Source organism: Syngnathus floridae, chromosome 17, assembly GCF_059516105.1.
Source record: "Syngnathus floridae isolate MCC-2025c chromosome 17, RoL_Sflo_1.0, whole genome shotgun sequence".
In the NCBI taxonomy this organism is placed as follows: Eukaryota; Metazoa; Chordata; class Actinopteri; order Syngnathiformes; family Syngnathidae; genus Syngnathus; species Syngnathus floridae.
The window spans coordinates 10,514,603-10,534,574 of record NC_142429.1 but is presented as its reverse complement, the minus strand read 5'-3'; the positions used below and the strand labels follow the sequence as shown (position 1 = coordinate 10,534,574).

Genomic DNA, 19,972 nt, shown 5'->3' with positions numbered 1-19,972 from the left:
AAATTTCCATTTGTGTTGTTGCAGTTGCGGGATTCCGTCTCTATGCAGGACGACGGTTTCTTTTGTCTAACTTTAAGTCCCGCTCTTTTTTTTTTTTTCCACAAACTTGGCAACACAAACCGCATCTAAATTAGTTTAATATAGTTATGATGTCATTTGCATTCCTTCCGATCTCCCGGGAAAATACAATATGCCGATATGGTCTGTTTGAATCGCGCTCCGTTTCAAAGGAAAAGAAGAGCACAAACATACGTCTGAAATGTGTTTAAAAACGTCATGCGCTCATTGATTGAGAGTAAATCAAAATAATTGTGCGGCGAGAAACAGAAAAAGAAGTGGACCCAGTCTAATAAGATTATAAAAAAAAGTGCGCCTTGTTCTTTCCCGCCAAATTCCTTCTCTTTTTTTCCTGAGCTGAAAGAGAGAGAAGTAACACAGTCACTTTTTTTGGTTAAAGTTTTTCCACTCCATTCTCAAGGCCTTCAGCTCCTCCAAGTATTCCCCAAAAAAAAAATGCACCTTTGAATTGGCGCCCACACATCCCTATTCACTTTCATCGTAAATCTCCAAAGCCTGGCTGCAATATACGGTCAATTTGTGGTCCCCGTGTGACTCGAAACTTTTCCTTCCTTCAAAATAGTTTTAGTCAGGTGTGCCCATTGAAAGATGAAAAATAAGACCCAAAAAAGGCACGACTCGCTTACAAGTGTGCAGCTGGGACAGACAACACTTTCCAAGCGCTTTTTGCAGGTGCTGGAAGATGATGATGATTGCGCTTATTCCACATGATGACCATAATAAGACCAATTTAGGATTTTATCTCAAGATGTGGCGGTGGAGAGCTCTGACAGAGGCTTGACTTTATAATTGTTCACCCCCACCCCACACCCATCAAATATTTTCACCATATTTACATTTAACAGGAATATTATTTCGAGAACACCTTCAGAGGAACTGCCAAAGAACCGCACGATCCATTGTGACGTCCCAGCGGATGCAATCTCAATTACATAATGTTATATAACACTAAGTAAATAAATTGAACTTTCAATGTCATGAAACTCTACAGGATGCTAACCACACTATAATACAACACAAAAAAAAAAAAACGGACAAAATGTAAAGCAAACGCACTCCATTGCAAAAGTATTGGAACAGTAAGCTCTTATATTTTGCTGGAATCTGAAAATATTTGGACAAAACTTTTTTTTTTCAGTTTGTATACATCTGCATCTGCCACACAACTTAGCATTAGTTGTGGCAAAACAAAAAAGTTTTACTTGAGCAAAAGTATTGGAACACATCAACTCCTAAAAGACTCAAGTGAAGCTTGCTAACATCCGATCTCACTTTTTGACCCCAATGTTTTCAGTCAACAGCATAAAACACATCTCCGTTTGTATGGTCTGTTAAAGTGATTGATACGCAACATACTTTCCGACAAAGTAGAAAGAAATCATAAATAATACATCCAAATAGATAACTGTTGGCAGGTTTCTCTGCGCTGAGGTCTCGCAAGACCTGCTGATGACTAGTACGTACGGTATGATGACTTTTCAACCTACACTGATATCAGGCATTTTCGTTGAAGCCCAAAGTCGTCCACTTTCAGGACATTCAACTTTGGAAGTTCCCGTGTCCATAAATAAGGAGAGTCGGTAGCCGACAGCAGGAACTGAAGCAAATTTATTAACTGTCATAATGACCGTTAGAAGCACAAACTCTCAAGATAGAGATAAATCTGATCAATCTTTGTTTTGTTTTGTTTTTTATCTCCACACTGCTGCCAAATTCTCACTCCGCACTGAAATTTCCATTGAAACTTTTCCACAGATCTTGGAGCTATTACTTTTGGGCCTAAACAGAGCATATCAGAAGTCGGGACCCAGAGTATGGTGCTGCTGGAGGAGGATAGTAGTTACTGGCTGCCTGAGCCAAAAGGGAGAAGCCACAGAGTTGTGTTTGAGTATAACCCTGAGCCCTCTTTGGCCTCCTCCAAACAACTCTCACTCTGATCCTTCAAAAAAAAAAAAAAAACAAGGGTCTATCTGGCAAGTCGCAAGAACTATAAAATGCCCAAGAAACACAAAGAGTCTTGCTAACAGCAGTTAGCAAGAGTTTTGCTAACAGCTGCCAGGCCTCCTCCGAGTTCAACCGAGGCAAAGATATTTTTATATATTATGAAACACAGTATAGATTTTCCAGCTTTGGTTCTATGCCAACTTCCTGCTCCAGAGCCAGCGCAAGCACTTTGTTCCCTGAGGTGACAGCTAGTCTTTAGCAAAACGGGGTGGCCCTGTTTGATACAGTAACATGGAGAAAAAAATGGGAAACAAAAGACTAGCATGCGGCGACAGTGTTCCATGTCATTCTTTGTCCTGCCTTTTGCCTAAAAAAAAATTCTCTTCCCCCATCCACTTTACGTCTTGTTTCCCAGCTCTCAAAATCAGGTCACAACTGTTTTCATTACTGTTTGACTTGCGGGTTCATAAGCCTCCGAGCGTCAACGTTCCTCCACCCACCCCCAAGACAGGAAAACATTTTCCTTCATACATTAACCCAATAAATGCTCTCCAATGTGTTTCACTCAGCAAAAGAAAATTGGAATTAAAGGCGATAACTGTTATCCGATACAGGTCAATGTGTGTTTGCAGCGTATATTAACTCATTCATTGCCATTGACGGCTAAAGTAGCCATTTTGTGCTAGCAGTGAATGAGTTAAAAAAAAAAAAAAGCCCTGCACGTGTGGCACACCATGCATGTCCCGTGTTTTGGAACGGACACATGAGGTAATGCGGGATGATGATGAAAAGTTCTGGAAAGTCGAAACGCAATCAGCGAGCCAATCAATGCGTCGTTCTCTAACCTCAACTTCAACTTAGGACTCAATGAAGTGGTGAAAAGATAAACGATTTGACAGTAATTGATGGCTTCGATGTCTTACGACATCCTGCGATGACTTCGAAAGCTAAAGGCACCGAATGATTACAACCGCGGGTTTCACCAGGTGCATCCAACGAAGAATCCGTTCGAACAAATTGACTCTTCGACATAAGACTTTTGAACGGTCCACATAAAAACAGGCAGATTCTCAACGTTTAACCAGTCTTTGAATTTGAGGACGGGAGATAACATGAGCCAAGACAAAAATATTTGAAGCAGCGGTAAGTCGGAATGCCAGAGACAAACACAGCTCAGATTTCATCCAGATTAATCTGGAAGCTTTGTAATGAGGGAGTCTACTGTATATATTTAGCTGTCGCAGGGAGATATAGGTCAGACAGACAGGCAAGCCGGCCGGGCCAGACATGTCCGCACCGAAGTGACCTTGATGGATTGATTTGAAACAACAACTCTATTTCTGTCGACCTGTTGTGGCCCAATAAAAGCAGAGGGGGGAAAAAAATGTAAAGTTCAATTGTATTTCATTTGTGACTGATTACCGAAAGTTTTGACCTGCTTTACGAACAAGAAACAGATAATATGATTATTGTCATCGTAAAATATTTACTAGCGATTTGATAATAAACAATGACTATTAACACATGCAATGACGATTTTTTTTTCCTAGAAGGAGACCGTTTTGAAGAAATTCCATTAAGTATCTCGATCAAATTTGTTTCGGTCAATTTTTTCCAAAGCAGATTATTTTCATACGTCTTTGAATTAGGGACGCCCCGATCTCATGACTTTATTTTAATTACACTCAAACTTTTTAAAATGTTCTCATTAAAATATTTTTCTTTTGATTATTTTTTTAATGCCACTAACTTAGTTTTTTAATTATGATTTTAATGAGCATTAGCAAAACGACTGGTGAAGATGATGACATGTTCTCCAGTTCTGATAAAACCGCTGCAGCTTCCAAACTAATCTCTCGGAGGTGTCTTTGTCTCTTTCAAAGACGTGCTCACAACCTAACAGTCATTTTTGTTTTGCACAAAATGACACATTTATTCCACTCCAGTCTCGCAGATACAATAACTAAAAAAAAAAAAGGAAAAAGTGAGGCTTTAGACGACGGGGGGGGCGGTTGTAGGTTCCCCGCTGAAATCCGAGCCTATGCCTCGTGGTGAACTGTATTTGTCCCGAATCCAAAACTGCCCCTCCTTCTTTCACATAACCACGGATGATTCCATCTTTTATAAACAGCACGTGTGCTTCGCCACCAGCACCTTGTCCTCAGCCGCCCCTTCGGATTGAACGTCTCAGCGCTCCAAATACGCACATAATGGCTGCACTGTTATTTAGATTTATGATTCAAAATCTGAGGAAAGAACATCCTGTACTGGCGGCTGCAGCTCAGTTATGACGAAGCGCTCAAAAATTCACCACTGAATTTCTATTTTCTGGTACTCGGCCGCTTTGCGGAGATGGCTGCTGAGCTTTTTTTCACTCTTCCCATATTGTGTACACTCATTATTTTCTCTTGCCCTGTATATGGTAGCTCAATTATGTAATTTAGCACTAGTGTGTGTGTGTGTTTGGTTTCCATAGCAACAACATAACATATCGCCAACCACAGAACCTCACTGGGCCTGTGGGCAGCGCCGGCCGGGGTTGTGCCAAAGACTAATCCAAGCCAGAGGTGACAGGGAGTGAAGGGAAAGGGACACAAACGTAAAATCTCACACACACAAACACACTCGTGTGAGACTACCTCGGCTCAGTCACAATCACACAACTCTGGATATCCTCCCATTCATTTTGGCTGGAGCCTCCCGTGGCAATAGCGGTAGGAATCCATTCTCCACGGATGCTGGGACAGCTGTGCTGATATTGAATTAGACGCAGTTAGTTCTGTGTGCAGCTAAAGATAAAAACTACATGCTACTTAATTTAAATCTATATTTGCCGCCGCTTGCCAAAAGCACCCCGGTTCACCTTTGATTGGATGGGATTCTTTGCAAACAATAAATTCTGTCCAATCAGGCTTCCCTCACTAGCAGAAAATTGCTATTACAAATGTGACATTTATCAGAGAAACATGAATATGCAGATGTCATTGTGTGCTTATTTATCTATTTTTGCTCATAATTATTCATCATATTTTGCTATAAATGTAGGTCGCCAGTCAAATGTATACGTTAACGTCAAGAAGACATCCTTTTTTTTTTTGGTATTGACTTGAGATCATAAAAATGAGTTCATTGATCTGTCTTGAGTCCAAAAATTAAGTAAGTGGGCCAGTTTTGTGCACAAATATAGAATTTGGGTGCGTACATGGACTCAAATGAATCTTAGGCATTATTCAAGCAAGCAGCTAATGATGCATTTAAAAATGAATCTAATGTTATTTTCCAGTCAAGACTATTTTTGAAGCAAGGTTGGAAACTGGCACCCAAAAGTGTTAAGAGTGTGCTTAATAAAACGTTTTGTGTACGTCTGTGTGGGCGTTTTATTCGGAACCATAAAACCTTACACAAAAACGAGCATGTGCAATGCAAAATGGGGCTGATCCGCTGACATCTGAGAAAATAAAATACTTCATTATCCCCCGAAAAAAAAGATTTATTTTTATATAATGGCTCCATTCCATCATTTTGAATGGGCTAACTTCTTTTCCAGGTCTGAATAGCAACTGGGTGAGTATTTGCCGCCGCCACCGCAACACATACAGTATGAAAACATCTTTTGTAAAGTCACCATGGTGATTATATTCCTTTAAATCATAGTAAAACTATGTTTTCTCACGCTTTCTCAGGCTTGCCACTCTGAATAATGTTTGGCTGTTTTCTTTCACAACACGGCTCTCTAAAAAAGGCTGATAACATCTGCTGGGGATGGAACAAAAATACAATACATCCTCTTGGAGCAACATTCAAGTGTTTGCACTACTAGACTGGTACCACAAAAGCAATCAGCCATCATCTATATATATACTGTATATATTTAAAGTGCATGATCACAGTATATCATGAGAAGTAGAACGTTGCAGGTGATCTTCGCTACTGTGTGAATGAATGAAATTCCAAAATGTGAAGTTATTTTTTCAAAAAAAATAACGCCTACATGGAAATTTAATGCGGTCCAATGCGATAAAATAGGCAAAATTTTGCTTTTATTAAAAAATGAATGATAATAATATGATGCAATACTACTGCAAACAAATAATCCTGATTAACAGTTTTTATGATTGGTCCAAAATTGGCTGGTAGTTTAAGCTTTTATTTTCAATGGGTTTTATTATCATCCCATTACTTTTGCGTGGTTCCGAACTACGGAAAAACTTATGTGACAAGAAAATATCCTGCTGCAGGTCAGCATGTCCCAAGAGATTACCACACACAAAAAAAAACATTTTGTCAAGATAGAATATTTAAAAAAAAAAAAGACTAATGCTGAATAAAATGGGACAAGACTTACCACTAGGGCATTGTTTAGAAGGTGAGTAGGATAATACTTTAGTGTTGAGAGGGTGTTAAGAGGCGAGGAGAGCAGGGGGTCAGCGTCCAGGCGGGCAGAGGGGGGGCAGAGGGAAGCAATAAGTTAAAAATGTCGCACCAGTGACACAGTGTGACATGACAACATCACAAGTTTTACAAATTGTGCACAGTGTGGCAGAATTCTGGCCTACAGGCGACACATTCTGGAAAAAGGCACACAAATTCAACAAATATGGCAAAATGAAGAGCAGTGTCAATTTAAAAGTGGAGTAGGAAATTTGGAATAGGGATTATACACACACACACACACTTCCACACACTTACTTCCACATACCAGGGCACGTGCCCCACTGTCCAGCAATCATTTATTGCTGTTAATCATTCATCTGTTGAAGACTGATGCAATATTTGGTGCCTGAGGTTGGATTTTATTTAATAATTAACAACAATTAAATAGACAAAATGGGTTGTCTGGATGCAAACAGTACTGTAAGAAAATTCTCAATGTGTGTGTGCAGCAATTGAAATTTATTGTTGGAAAGAATATCATATGGCGTTTGGTTTCAATCCAGCAAAGGCAAATGTAGGTATGAAGTTCTTTTTGAAAAAAAAACAATGTGCCTCTGAATATTAGTATTTGCATTCAAATATGAATACTGAAGTTCATCAAAATCCTAGCAACATCTATTTTACAGGCAATATGCATCATTCAGTGTCTGTTTTCCATCTCATCATAAGGTGCGACTCTCCCCTCGATGACTCAGTCAACACACTTAGCAGCCTGTTCTATCTGCTTGAATAAAAAAAAAAAAATTTAAGGATAAGAAAAAAAAAAACCTCCCATTTCTCTTTTCTGGCATCACCACAAGGACAAATTTCCAAGTTAATATTCTGAAGTGGAAACCAGACGTAGTACACCGCAGAGAGCATCCTGCCACCTCAAGTAGTAATTAATAGTAACTTGTTCAATAAAACCACTGTAAAATCAAGACTAAATTGCACATCACTGGCCAAGCTGATAAGGGAGAAACAAGTCTACTTTATCAAATTATGACTGAGAACAGAAGAATGGACACATTTGCACCATTACTATGAATCATGTCGGACCTGAAACTAGGTTTATCTCTCAACACGAAGGAACTATATGAAAATATACAAAACAAAATTTTTTTTGCTTTACAAAACATGAGAAGGACCAATATTTTACAGCAGAAAATAGTATATTAGCATTATAGTAACATTTTGTGGATGAAGAGAGCGAGATTTGCAAGGAATGTCTGATAGGTCTGTCTGTCTCCAATTTGTACAATAATAAAATTATTAATAATAAGAATAAAAAGTTAAACTACAGTAAACTGTCTCACACACACACACACACACACACACATGCACACACACACACACGCACGCACGCACACACACACACACACACACACACACAAGTATTGCAGCTGCATAAATATATATATACATCAATCTATATAGACATATTTATATTTGTTTCCTTTTTTACAGCATGTCATTATATTATTTGAAGTAAAAGACGCCAAGGATGTGAAAAGCAAGCAAGTAACATTTCTTTGGGCGGTTCACACTTCTTCAAGGTTCATAAAACTCGGGCTTGGTGGTTTCTGCGTAATCTTGGAGGTTGACAAGCAAACCAGTGAGGGAAAACTTCCTCACAGATGTTAACAAAATGACAGTTATAATGAAGTCTTTCACTAACAACCCCCTTTTCCCTTTCCTGCGTGAGATATCGAGCCGCAAACGTGAGCGCACGCGCACGGACGCGCGCGCGCACACCTTCACTATCCGAGATCGTGAACTTGACCCAGTGCGCGTCAGATCACGTGTTGCATTCAATTGCAAAACATGCAAATTGGCAAAAGCAATATGCCATCGCATGGAAAAAAAAAATCAATATACAAGGGGATGCAGATCGAGTGTAAAACTATTTAGGATATACACACACGCAGGCACGCACATGTCCGCACACTTTCTCCCGCTCAACAGTCCCACACGCTTCCACCGCTAATATTAAACTTCCAAATTCAGTCTGCGTATCCAAGCGCTCTGACACTCTTCTCCTCCTCTTTCTTTTTGTATGTAATTCATTTAGGGGGGGGGGGGGGGGGGGAGCGCCCACCTCCCAAAATAAATAAATAAAATAAGAGGACTTGTGACCCGCGGCAAAAGTGAAAATATTGCAGCGCAAGATCATGAGAGTTCGAGTCAAGCAAAAGGAAACATTTCTTTTTTTGGACAAATAGAATCTACAAACCAAGCGCAAGCAAAACCGGCGTCCCCCCCCCTCCCCCTCGGCAAAATCGACGCAAAACAACGGAACAAGAAAAGGTAGTTTACCTGTGTCAAGCAGTACGGGGAGTACATGTTGATTTTTCACGCAGAAGAAGCGGAGAGCTTATTTAAATCGGATGGAAGCTCGCCGTGGTGCTGCATTGCAATCGCTCGCCGTCCTGTTACTCTCACTCCATGCTGCAAGCTTACAGTAACCCCGCCTTAGAACGCTTACACAAACTTTCAGGCAAAAAAGTTCGCCTCCCACCTCTCTTCTCGTCTTTGCAGGACTTGCAACGCCGCGCTTCACGTTTAGGATTAGATCGCGGATTCAGCCCGAAATATAGCAAATTATACAAATGTTATTTGGTGCGTTTGACGCCTACGTCATCGCTTCCTTACGTGGTAGTGAGGAATGACATTCACTCTCGTTGCGTTCAATGACCCTTCGAATTATCAATGTGATAACAGCAATTGGCTTTTGTGGATCTCTAAATATATTTTAGACGCTGGTTTCAAAAATGTATTGACTGTTTTTTTCTAGCGCGTGAGGTTTTTGAGGTGTTTACATTTTTTTTGTTTTTAAATTTGACCTATAAAAGCAATACGGATTTCACCATGCGATTTATAATTTATAGCGTTTTTTTTTAAAGCCATCTGTTAAAGAACCTAACCCTTCATTCAGATTACCATATTACATATATTGTTGCTATTATAAAATTATGAGGAAAAAAACGAGGGCAAATTTGGAATCAGTGCAAAAAAAAATCTAAAGTTTACATTGCTGATGTGTAAATATTTGTTGATTATTTTATATTTGAAACTCATGGTACACAAACACTTCAGGAGAATAGAGATGCACCAGCCGCAAGGCAAATGGGGCTGCTGTGTGTATCTCGAGTGCAAAACTTCACACATTTATGTTGTGAGAACATGCACTGGCGACGCAGTATTCTACAATCCGGCTTTACACAAATATGTCAAATGTTTTGAAAGTGTTCCGTTGCAGCTGCTGATGCAATAATTTCACCCGAGCTCCATTCCGCTCTGGATTTAACACCTTCATTCATTGGAGGGCGTGTGAATAGATGCATTATTTCATGAAGTGAAGACTATTTATCCACTGAACCATTTTTCACCCCGTCCAGAGGCCACATCTGTACTTTTCATGTGAGGCCAAGCCAAACAGTCAGCATTCACTGGAGTTGAAAGGAGAAATAATGCCAAACGCCGAGGACGGACATATAATCAAGCAGTATCAAAATACCAGCGAGTAAAAATGTATCGTTTTGTCATGCACACACGCACACACACAGTAGTGAGTGATTCATCCCATAAAAAAGAAGAAGACAAAAAACAGAGTGAAGTTTCTTGGATGGGATCCCAAATGTATGGTGGAAATTCTGGGTGGGAGTGAAGTCATTGTAAAAGAAGAGAAGCTAATTTGGGGCCTGACACTGGAGTCCCGCAGATTTATGAGGCCTACCGCTTGTGCGTTTAAAACCGCAAGCCTGCGCAGGTCCAACAAAGAAATGTGGCCAATTACTGCTCAAAAAGAAAATCTGTGGTCATGGGGTGCAAAAAAAAAAAAAAAAGAGGTCACCCCCCCCCCCTCGCTTTGCCACCAAAACAACAGGACACCCTCATTTGTACCTGAAACACTTTGTTGGAATTCAGACTTTCATGCAAGTTATTAAAAGCAGCACGGGTGCAAAAGGTTATGAGAGTGGCTGAGCGCGGATCGTAATCCTTCAAATGAGTCCACTTGCACGAAACACATGCGAGCGCTCCTCAAATGAGCCACGCATTTAGCGGTCGACGTGAGTAAATCTCTCATTAAGGAGCACATGCTAGAGCCATATGCTTACGCTCGCTTGGTCTGCCGCCGCTCGGCCTTTTCACAAAACACGCATATTTACGCCCGCTCCGGAACAGGACCATTGTGTCATTTTTTGCGAGCGGAACCGAAGCTTTCCGCTGCTCAATCTAAATAAAATACAGAGGTTGAAAAGACGGACGGGTCGGTCAGGGAATCAGAAGTTTGCCGAACGCACCGTCTGATATCGTGAGCCGTAATAACACCACACCCAGCTGTCGCTGTGGTGCACAGGGGAGAAAGCGATGTGTGGTTGTGGCGGCTGGCTCGAGGTCTATCTGGCATTGCTTTAAGTGGCTCCAGATATAGAAGTCATGACCTGCCAAAGACTCTTGCTCAGAGGATCCGTCCAAAAAATGGACTTCTAAAGTCAATTGTGTCTGTAACTTGAGTACTTGAAATATTACCATTAAATACACGAGGTGCGTCAGAAAAGTTCCAGGACGGGCGTCATAAAATTGGTTTCGATACAAACTATGAGGTTGCCGCTTTAATGAGGGCCAGACGATAAAACAGAATCAGTGCACGAGAAGAGGTGAGAGTTGAGGCCAGGACTCATGGCTGCTTCACCATGACAACACCACTGCTTAAGCATCTGACAGTTTCTGGCATGACTCCATAGAACCCCCCCCTCCCTTTTTTTTTCCTCAATAGGGTCATCAAGGAGACCCCTTTGGAAGATGCAGTGGACATCAAGATCGCCGTGACGACAGAGTTGTAGAGGATCCCGGAAGAATCCTTCCAACATGGACGACGTGTGAATGCTATGAAATTGAAGCATGGTAACGAGCATTCACTTATCCGGGGGCTATTGCCAAAAATATTTTTTACTGGTCTGGTCAAAGGGCAGCTAATACATATAGAAGCAATGATGTCATAGCATTCATTTAAAAGCTGTTTTTGACGTGAAAAAAAATCCCGCTGAGAGCCACTAGGGGGCGTAACAGCATAATAGCCAACAATTGCTATGATGTGCAGTGATGAATGAATATTTGATTTGGCGGTAGGATTTTTCACAGTTGGCTAGTTCTATAGATTCCGATGATCCTTGTGTTTGCCATCGGTTAATTCATCCATTTATATCCTTTGATAGCGTTGCCGCTGCTAAAGTATTTGTGAGCATGTACATGCAAGTTCTGAGGGAATTGCAATTTCTAACTGGAGTTGATTTATTGCTTCTAAAGCAAGTACATGTTGTTCCTCAGGAAGTTAAAGGTAGCTCAGTGCAGACATGGAGAAGGTAGAAACCCTCCTGTGGATGTACTTGAACTCATTGGCCCTAGAATTGACACCCCCCGCTACCCTAAAAAAAAAACTCCTACCAGCCGTGCACCTCAATTACAGCCACCATGCTTCATCTCGCTACGCCGAGATACATGATACTCTGTATAAACCAGATTCTCTGTGAGACTTGGCGTGAGTCTGAGCTCAGTGAAAACAAAAGGCTGCGTCCTAAAAAAACTGCGGCTTCCATCTCATTAGCAATCGTAAACCCGGTCGTCTTTCTCCTCTCAACCCATCGTTTCTACCATTTTAATCTGGAAATCAACTTCCTTAAAGTCTTTGCTGTTCTTTTCATATAAGATCATTTTCAATCCTGGTGGGGTTGGCCATGAGGGGGGGGGGGATTTTGTGCAAGTTGCAAGGGCCCCCTTTTCGTCAAAATGTGCGTGTGGAAATAATGATTGTAATGGCTTGCAGCTGACTTATAGTACTGTGAATGACGTTATAATTGTGGCAATTATCAAGAGCTTGAACGCCAACTGTCCGTCATAACAATAATAAGCAATGACTCATAATAATAATAATAATCAATAATAATCATCATCATCATTCATACCAATAATAATAATAATAATAATATTCCATACCCTGTATGAATCTGACACAACAAAGCATTCAGGCATCCCAGGACCTCTGGAGGGTTCTTCATTCAACAGAAAGTTTTCGGTTGCCTGAAATAATAACACAACAGTTATTTCTTCATATACTTACAAGTATCCAAAGTGTGCAAAAGTATTAGGCCACCCCAGAGTTCTGTATTTATGACTTTTTAAACAATAGCAGGGATGTAACGATTCATCGAAAATCGATTCAGAATCTATTTAAACTGATTGAGGTAAAAAAATAAATAAAAGAATCGAGTCGCAATGTCCACTGTAAACAAATTGCATAAGCACATTGCGTAAATGACTAACTCCTAACCAAACACCAATAAAACCTAACATTAATTTCAATTCCTTTTAGTGGATGTGATGAATAATTATAGGTTCATCATAGCATTGCTAAAACAACAGCTGTAAAGATGGCCAAATATTTTTGCACACTGTTCAACAGCAAACACTTACAGAAGATCAAAAACTGAAATGGTCCCACCACATCTGATCATTCAAATAATGATATTAAAATGTCTCTCGCTCTGCAGAAATGTGTGCGAGTGTGTTGCCATGTGCTGTGCAGGGCCGAAGCCAATCTCTCGTTGCAACTTGAATGGAGAGCAAAGTGTTTAGCTGTGGTGGCAACACACAATACTCCAACACAATGGCATTTCCTGCCGCTGCCATTTCACCTGCATTGCTCACTGATTCAGCAAAAATCATTCCCACACACACACACACACACACACTCACACACAGAGAAAGTCATGCACACATGCACACATTACATACACTTGCCATACATCCAACCGATATATATATTATCGCCACCTACAGGACACAAACTTGCAGCCTTGGCGGAGGTCTTTCCTTTTTTCAAAATCTGTCGTGTTTTTATGTTGTCGTTAAAATGACTTGTCTTTGTGTAAATACAACATCGAAAGTAATTTGTCTGCTGTGGGACATGTCAGACTTGATATCTGAATTAAATTTGAGTGTTTTGTTTTTAATCAGCCTGTTAGGTGAATGTGGAAGTTGCCAGGTTTAAAAAAAAACAAAAGAAACCTCAAGAGTGAAGACAAGGAAACCTAAAATAAATTGTTGGGTAGAGCACATGAGGACAGCCAATCTTATGTTGTCATCAGAAACAAACATGTACCCGAAATTGGTATCTCATAACAACCAAGTTATGCATGTCAGCATTTTTTTTTTATATATATATATATATAATCAAAGCAAACGTTAGGTCACTTAAGCCGTTACATATGCAGAAACACGCACATGTGCAAACTATGACACGGGATTGCACTTGAACAAATACATGAACAGACACATACATAAACACACAACTATAATAAGTTTCAGATTCTGGCCAAGCGCGCTGTGGTTTGAGTGCGAAAGACACAAGCTATTCATATCCGGCTGAATGAGAGGTTACGACTCGAGCCTTTTCCCTTTGACTCAAACACAGGAAGGGCATCTTCTTGTGTGAATCGACTCAGTTTGTTTTGGTACAAGGTCGGAATGATCAGGGCAAGATCAACATTGGTTTTGTTAAGCGCAGTCGGCGTCGCTCGTAGCCGGTCGAGCACGAGGCACTTTTGCGTAAATGCGAAAGCGGAATAATGGAAGCGAAAACATGGCGTATGGCCTCAGCATCCATCCTCTCTTGTCATCGTCAATTGGTGGGATAACACTGGAGGGAAACCATTTGTCCCACTAAATGTTGCCCTTGTCAACTTCTCTGGGCTTTCTTTTAAGCTCTTAAACTGGCGGGAGCAGCTGAGGGATATATTTTACTCTGTTTATAATCACAGAGTAGCTGAAAAGAAGGCAGACTAGCAATTCCAAGTGCCTGTTTTTGTTAAGAGTTTGAACGGTGAGAAATGATTCGCACACAACAAATCAGGTTCAAGTAGGCTGAAGACATAAGGATACACGAAAGGTGATATTAAAGACGATTATCTTTTTATCACCGTCAACACTCATGATGATTTTTTTTGTTTGACGTAGCTCCCTACAGCAATGGCCGCCTTCCGTGTCAGTGTTGTTTTTGACGGTCTGTTTTAATTTTAGTCTATGATTCAAGTCATGTGCATGCTATTTTTAGGCTAGTTTTAAGTTTTATGACATTTTCGTCTAGTTTGAGTCAAAGATAACATTATAGCAGAGGTGGCAAATTCAAAGCACCTGGCTAAATTGTGGCTAAGGACAAATTTTACTAATTTTACTTTCTGAATCTGGATTTACTACTTCAGCATTTTCACCGGGTATTTGTTTCAAGTCATGTGCATGCTATTTTTAGGCTAGTCAACACTTGTGACATTTTAGTTTGAGTTAAAGATAACTGATGACATTATAGCACAGGCGGCAAAATTCAAAGCACCGGCTAAAATGTGGCAACACAATGTGGCAAATTGAGTTTTGCTTTCTCATTCTGGATTTGCTACTTCAGGATTTTAGTCCAGTTTATTCCAGATTTAACCATCCTGATGGGTTCAGCGACTACTTTTGATGAATGGTCCACTGTCAGCGTTTGGTTTTGCTGTGATTGGAATTTTGAAAAGCATGTTTTTGTCGGCTATGCACATTTCCGGGTTTTAAGCGAGACCCAGCGATTGGCGTCTACCAACCCGATACCAATACCGATGGTTGAAAATATCTAACTTGACCGCATTAAAGTAAGTACAGTAGTTTGCAGTATTAATCTGCCAGTCTCATCTGCTTGCCTGTTATCTCCACCTCTCATAAAGCATGACAGCTCTTAATAGGGATGCTGAAGTTGGCCAGGTTTCATGGCGCTGGATTAATCAGAGCACATATACATATGGCCCACCCTTCGCCATCGCTCAGACTTCACACAGCGGCTCATAAACCACCTGGGTCTCAACAGTCTCCAAACGATCACGAGAGGCAGGTACCCTCACAATTAGCGAACAGCCCTTCGATTGCCACGAGCCGGGCGCTTTCCGGAGCATCAGAGAACTCGCCTTCCGCGAGGACATAACATGCACCTTGCCTCGTCCCACTTCATTCCAACTTAATTGCGTCCTCATTCTTCACCTGCTAACAAGCTAACAAACCTGCGCAGATGTGGCAGGAACATCAAAGTATGGGAAGGATGGGGAGGAGGACGTTGTTTGTCGAGAAAAAAAAAAAAAATGAAAGGGGAAATTGGTGTTGTGTGAGCCCAAGCCAGCGCCACCCCAGGGAGAATTGCTGAGAAAATGTGATATTTTACACCTGCATCTAAGGAGTGAGCAATACGAGGCAGGGCGTAGGGAGGGAGGCGGTAATTAGAGCAGAGTGTGTGTATGTGTGTGTTAAAAAAGATTTTTAGTATGTTTCTGGGGCTTGCCACTAGTCTTGCTTCAGCATTCAGTTTGGTGAGACACGCTCGATGCCAGATTATTAAAAATGCTAAAACCTGGTTATGAAAAAAAAAATTCAAACAAATATGCTAATATTGTTGCAGTGATAAATAGTTGGCAAGCACTGTGTAATGAATAATGCTATTGGCTCTAATTCCTCATTAAAGCCCTAAAGAGGATGGAGAAGAGAGAAAATACATGTATTGTTGCTGTGATTTTATTTTCAAATTCAAATGACACAGCAGCAGACAGCGAGTCATTCTCAAATTAAATCGATTCAAATGACTCTGTTACACAGCTGGTGTGCCGCCTGGATGTCCTGTGAAACCAATTAATGTGAGAGTTAAGTCTTGACAAAGTAATTGAAGCAGGGGGGGTAGCTGTGAGAGAGTGTTAACAGTGTTATCAGCTGTGAGACCAAGTAAGACTACTTAACATTCCGAAACATGTGTCTTTATTTGTGATGCTGAAGTACTATAACATCTTGACAAAATGAATGTTTGTCACTGTGTATCAAATCATTGTTTCCCCATTGAAATGAATTAAAATTCCATTTTGGCTATTTGGCTAATGAGCTTCCATTTTGGCTAATTTCAGCCTGACGAGAAATCGGGTGTGTGATGTGTGCTGTAATTCTAAATGCTTAAATGGTGGGGAAAGTATTTTTAATATATTGAATTTTTTAAAGTGAAATGTGTGTTCTTCCTGTAACTTTTAATTCAAATGGGTATTTTACCGAGTTACAAGGGGGAATTCACATGCTCGACACCTAAATTACTTTTACAGTGAAGCCGCTCAATTTGGATTTTCCAACAGTCATACAATTCCGAATGAAACCACATACGCCGCACGCAACTTCAGAGAGAAACCCGCCATCACTCATAACTTTGCACAAGACCTCAGTATATCCTGCAAAACTCCAGCAACGTAAAACGCATGAAGTCGAGCCTTCTTGTCGCTCTTCCTTACGTGTCATCAAAGGGTGTGTATGTGACAAAAATGAAGTCAGTTGATTCTAAATGAGTCTGACTTGTTCAGCGTTTTTTCACATGCCACTCAGCAATAGAGCAAATACTGTACTGTATGTACTCTGTGACTGAATAGGAAGGGGGGGCAACTCCCCAGAAGTCCCCCCCCTCTAGCTCCGCCCCTGTGTGTAAAGAAACACAAATAAGGTGCAATGCAACTCATGACCCTGAACAGGTTAAGTATCATAGAACATTACCTGACTATTAAAAACTCAATGAATAAATAATAATGAGCAATATTGGTTTGGAAAGACTGTGTGGATTTAATCTCTTTTAAATCATGAGCTTTGCGTTCCAGCACTAATTTAGAGTTTTTTTCTTATTCTTCTAACTTCTGATGTGGTTCGTACAATGTTACAAGAAAAATCAATGACGCCGCCTAGTTTCCCCTCTTTAAATTACATCTTTTGCATAAAAAGTTTACTTTTCCAGGAATATGTCAAGCTAACAGCGTAACGATTCTGTGTACATTCTGTGCGGGGATGACTGACAGCCAAGACAGCAATCACACTGTACAAACCGCTAATCATGGAGCAGGCCTCACACACACACACACACACGGAAATGCCCTTCAAGTCATACAATTTGAAATTACGGAGTAAGGAACGACTGCCTTCCTGAGAGACATATGTCAAAACTAATACGACACCAACTTCTGATCTACTGACTTGCTTGACTTAATGAATTGACTCAATTATCATTGAAAAAAAATCCCTGAAAAAAAATGGAAAATACCTAAAAGTCAATTAACGCCACTGATACCTGGGGAGGGAGGGGGCGAGCATATTTCAGGGGGGCAAGTTCCCCTACGGCCCCCCCTCTAGTTCCGCCACTGTGTGTATAGCAACACAAATAAGGCACTTACAGTCAATCATCAAGTTAAATCATATAATATTTCTTATTTCTGTTATATTCTAACTTTTTGAACCAGAATTTTTCGACATACCACTTTTTGAGGGCGACCGGGCAAGAGGTTAAACATCCCATTTGTTCTACAGCATATTTGGACAAGTCACTATAGTGGCAGATATAAATCATCCAAGTGGTGTTTGTATGTCACTGTGAAGGATTCCGCCTCCAGAGAAACCTCACACTGTTCAACACATACTTCATCACACTACAAAATTATTTGCTGCGACTTTTGCTGTTATTTTAAAAATAAGATGCGAATAGCAGGAGACTTACAAGGCAAGATAATCCCACACGAGACTTGTCCTGAATTCTGTATCCTTTTTACCGAGGAGCTTTTTTTTTTTTTGAACATCTGCCACATTAGCTTGGATTCTTGTAAACAAATAATTATTCATACTAATAATCTCCCATATTCATGTGCAAATAAGATGTCTTCCTGGAACTTGAGAAGGTTGTATGTGGGAGGTTCCCTGAACAACTGGCTCAAGTTCAATGCTGCAAAAAGTAGAAAATAGAACTCATCTAAGGGTCAATGATGTGCAAGTTATATATCACAGTTCATCTGTAAACTGCACACTTTTTTTTTGACTTACTGTGAGCTTTTTCTGCCAATTTCAGCAAATAAGAGCTTTTTATCTGGAATTGTTTAGAATGAGTAATATCACAAAAATTGCCTGGTCAATGAATTTCACAAGTAACCAACATGCGGAATGGACACATTTTGCATAATTACACCCAAAAAAAAACAGTGCATCGTTGAAAGCTCCACTTGCAGCCAAGTTTCCAAAGATAACTTTGACTTTGCAAGCACTTGACATGTCAACAACCTTTACTCAACTTGTAGGGCGCCTTTTGGTTGTCTGCTTACACCGTATGATATGATAGTGCATATCATATATGGAACTATTAATAGAAGGGTGGAGGCTTATTAAGACTCCAGTCATCAGAACAGCTCAGAGAGATTGAGAAAGCAGACAGGATATTTCTAAATAACACAAAAAGGTCTGTTGGATATATTTTTTTAAACGTGATGTGATGGGACCTCTGCACCATATAAGCAAACAAAGTTATGAACAATAAAACCCAAACATCATTAAATGCATGCGCTGCTACAATCACGTTTAAAGCTGACTGCACAAATGAGCAAATTATTGGTTTACACAGCACGTACCATTGTGGTGTAGGGAATGATGCCAAAACCCTCTCAGAGACCCATTTTCCACTCTGGAAAAAAAGTTTGGCTTCCAAAAAAAAAAAAAAAGTTTGTGGGAGAAAAGAAAGCGTTCGGGTTCTCGTTCAGCTTGGCCTTAAAATACCGGAAGCAAACCCGGTTTGGTAAACATTGTTGTTTTTTATGTAAACTACGGGCTGTAATCCAAGTCGTCTGCTTGCTGATTTCTTCATGCAAGGTGCGTCATATTTCCATCAAATTCGGCTGGCGGTCAAGAGAGAAAGATCTCTCTGGCTTGCAGCGTGAATTGTGGAGTCTTGTTAGCCGACCCGCTCACCGGTTCGAGCCAGCTGCATGGTTCCCACTAACTGCGGTCCAACTCGCTCCACGTGCGGGGAAAAGTTCCGAAGAGCTTCGGGGTTGATCTCCGGAGCCTGGCGCGCGGTGGCCACGACAAGCGCGGTGTTCCTTCGTTGGCGATTTGCGATGGAAGTGAATTGAAGACTAAAGAAATCTAGTACCGATCGTGCAAAACCGAGTGACAGCACGCGCGCAAGCACCAGAAGCTGGACCAAGCAGGCGAGGACGCGCGGTCTCCTCCTGTGGCCGCGGAGCGAAGGGCGGCTGAATTATTAATAACCGCAGCGGTGCGCAGTCTGTCGTGCTCAGTGAGGAAGCAGGGCGGCAGCTGGGGGTTTAGAGGAATTAAATACCGGCTCAGAGGAAAGCATGGACGCAGGGGGATTAGCGAGCCCGCACCGGCGACAGCGCAGCTATAGGGGCAGCTCGAGGCCGACGCACTCTGGCGCGTGGACGGGAGGGAGCGAGCGAGCATCGGTTCGGGTGAAAACGCGTTATTTTGGGATGGAGGGCGAAAGGCGATATAAGGAAAAGGAGATGTTAAAAGTCATGTCGATGATTAAAATAACCAAATCGGAAGGAAGTGTCAGAGCATCCCATGTGATCCACAAGGATGCTAGAAAAACTCAGAGGGAATATGTGATTGATTTTACATATACCTTTTCAAATCTAAGACGCGAGCAAGATCTTGC

The 19,972-nt window shown here is 41.0% G+C and overlaps 1 protein-coding gene across 7 annotated transcripts in view; it reads right to left on the bottom strand.

Annotated features, from left to right (window-relative positions):
* The window catches only part of nfixb (nuclear factor I/Xb), an 87,362-nt gene extending 67,602 nt beyond the window's left edge, over positions 1–19,760 (bottom strand). Inside the window, exons 1-3 of one of the 7 annotated variants that reach the window (XM_088357560.1) lie at positions 18,921–19,760; positions 12,433–12,516; positions 6,368–6,403 (exon numbers count right to left, since the gene is read on the bottom strand). In XM_088357560.1, coding sequence (XP_088213686.1) covers positions 6,368–6,403; positions 12,433–12,516; positions 18,921–18,923 — 123 coding nt within the window. In that variant the 5' untranslated portion in view covers positions 18,924–19,760. Of the gene's footprint in view, positions 1–6,367; positions 6,404–8,751; positions 9,118–12,432; positions 12,517–18,920 lie in introns of those variants that run through there. The other 6 variants (XM_088357564.1, XM_088357562.1, XM_088357566.1 and 3 more) reach the window with 6 other exon arrangements.
* Positions 19,761–19,972: the final 212 nt, after the last annotated feature.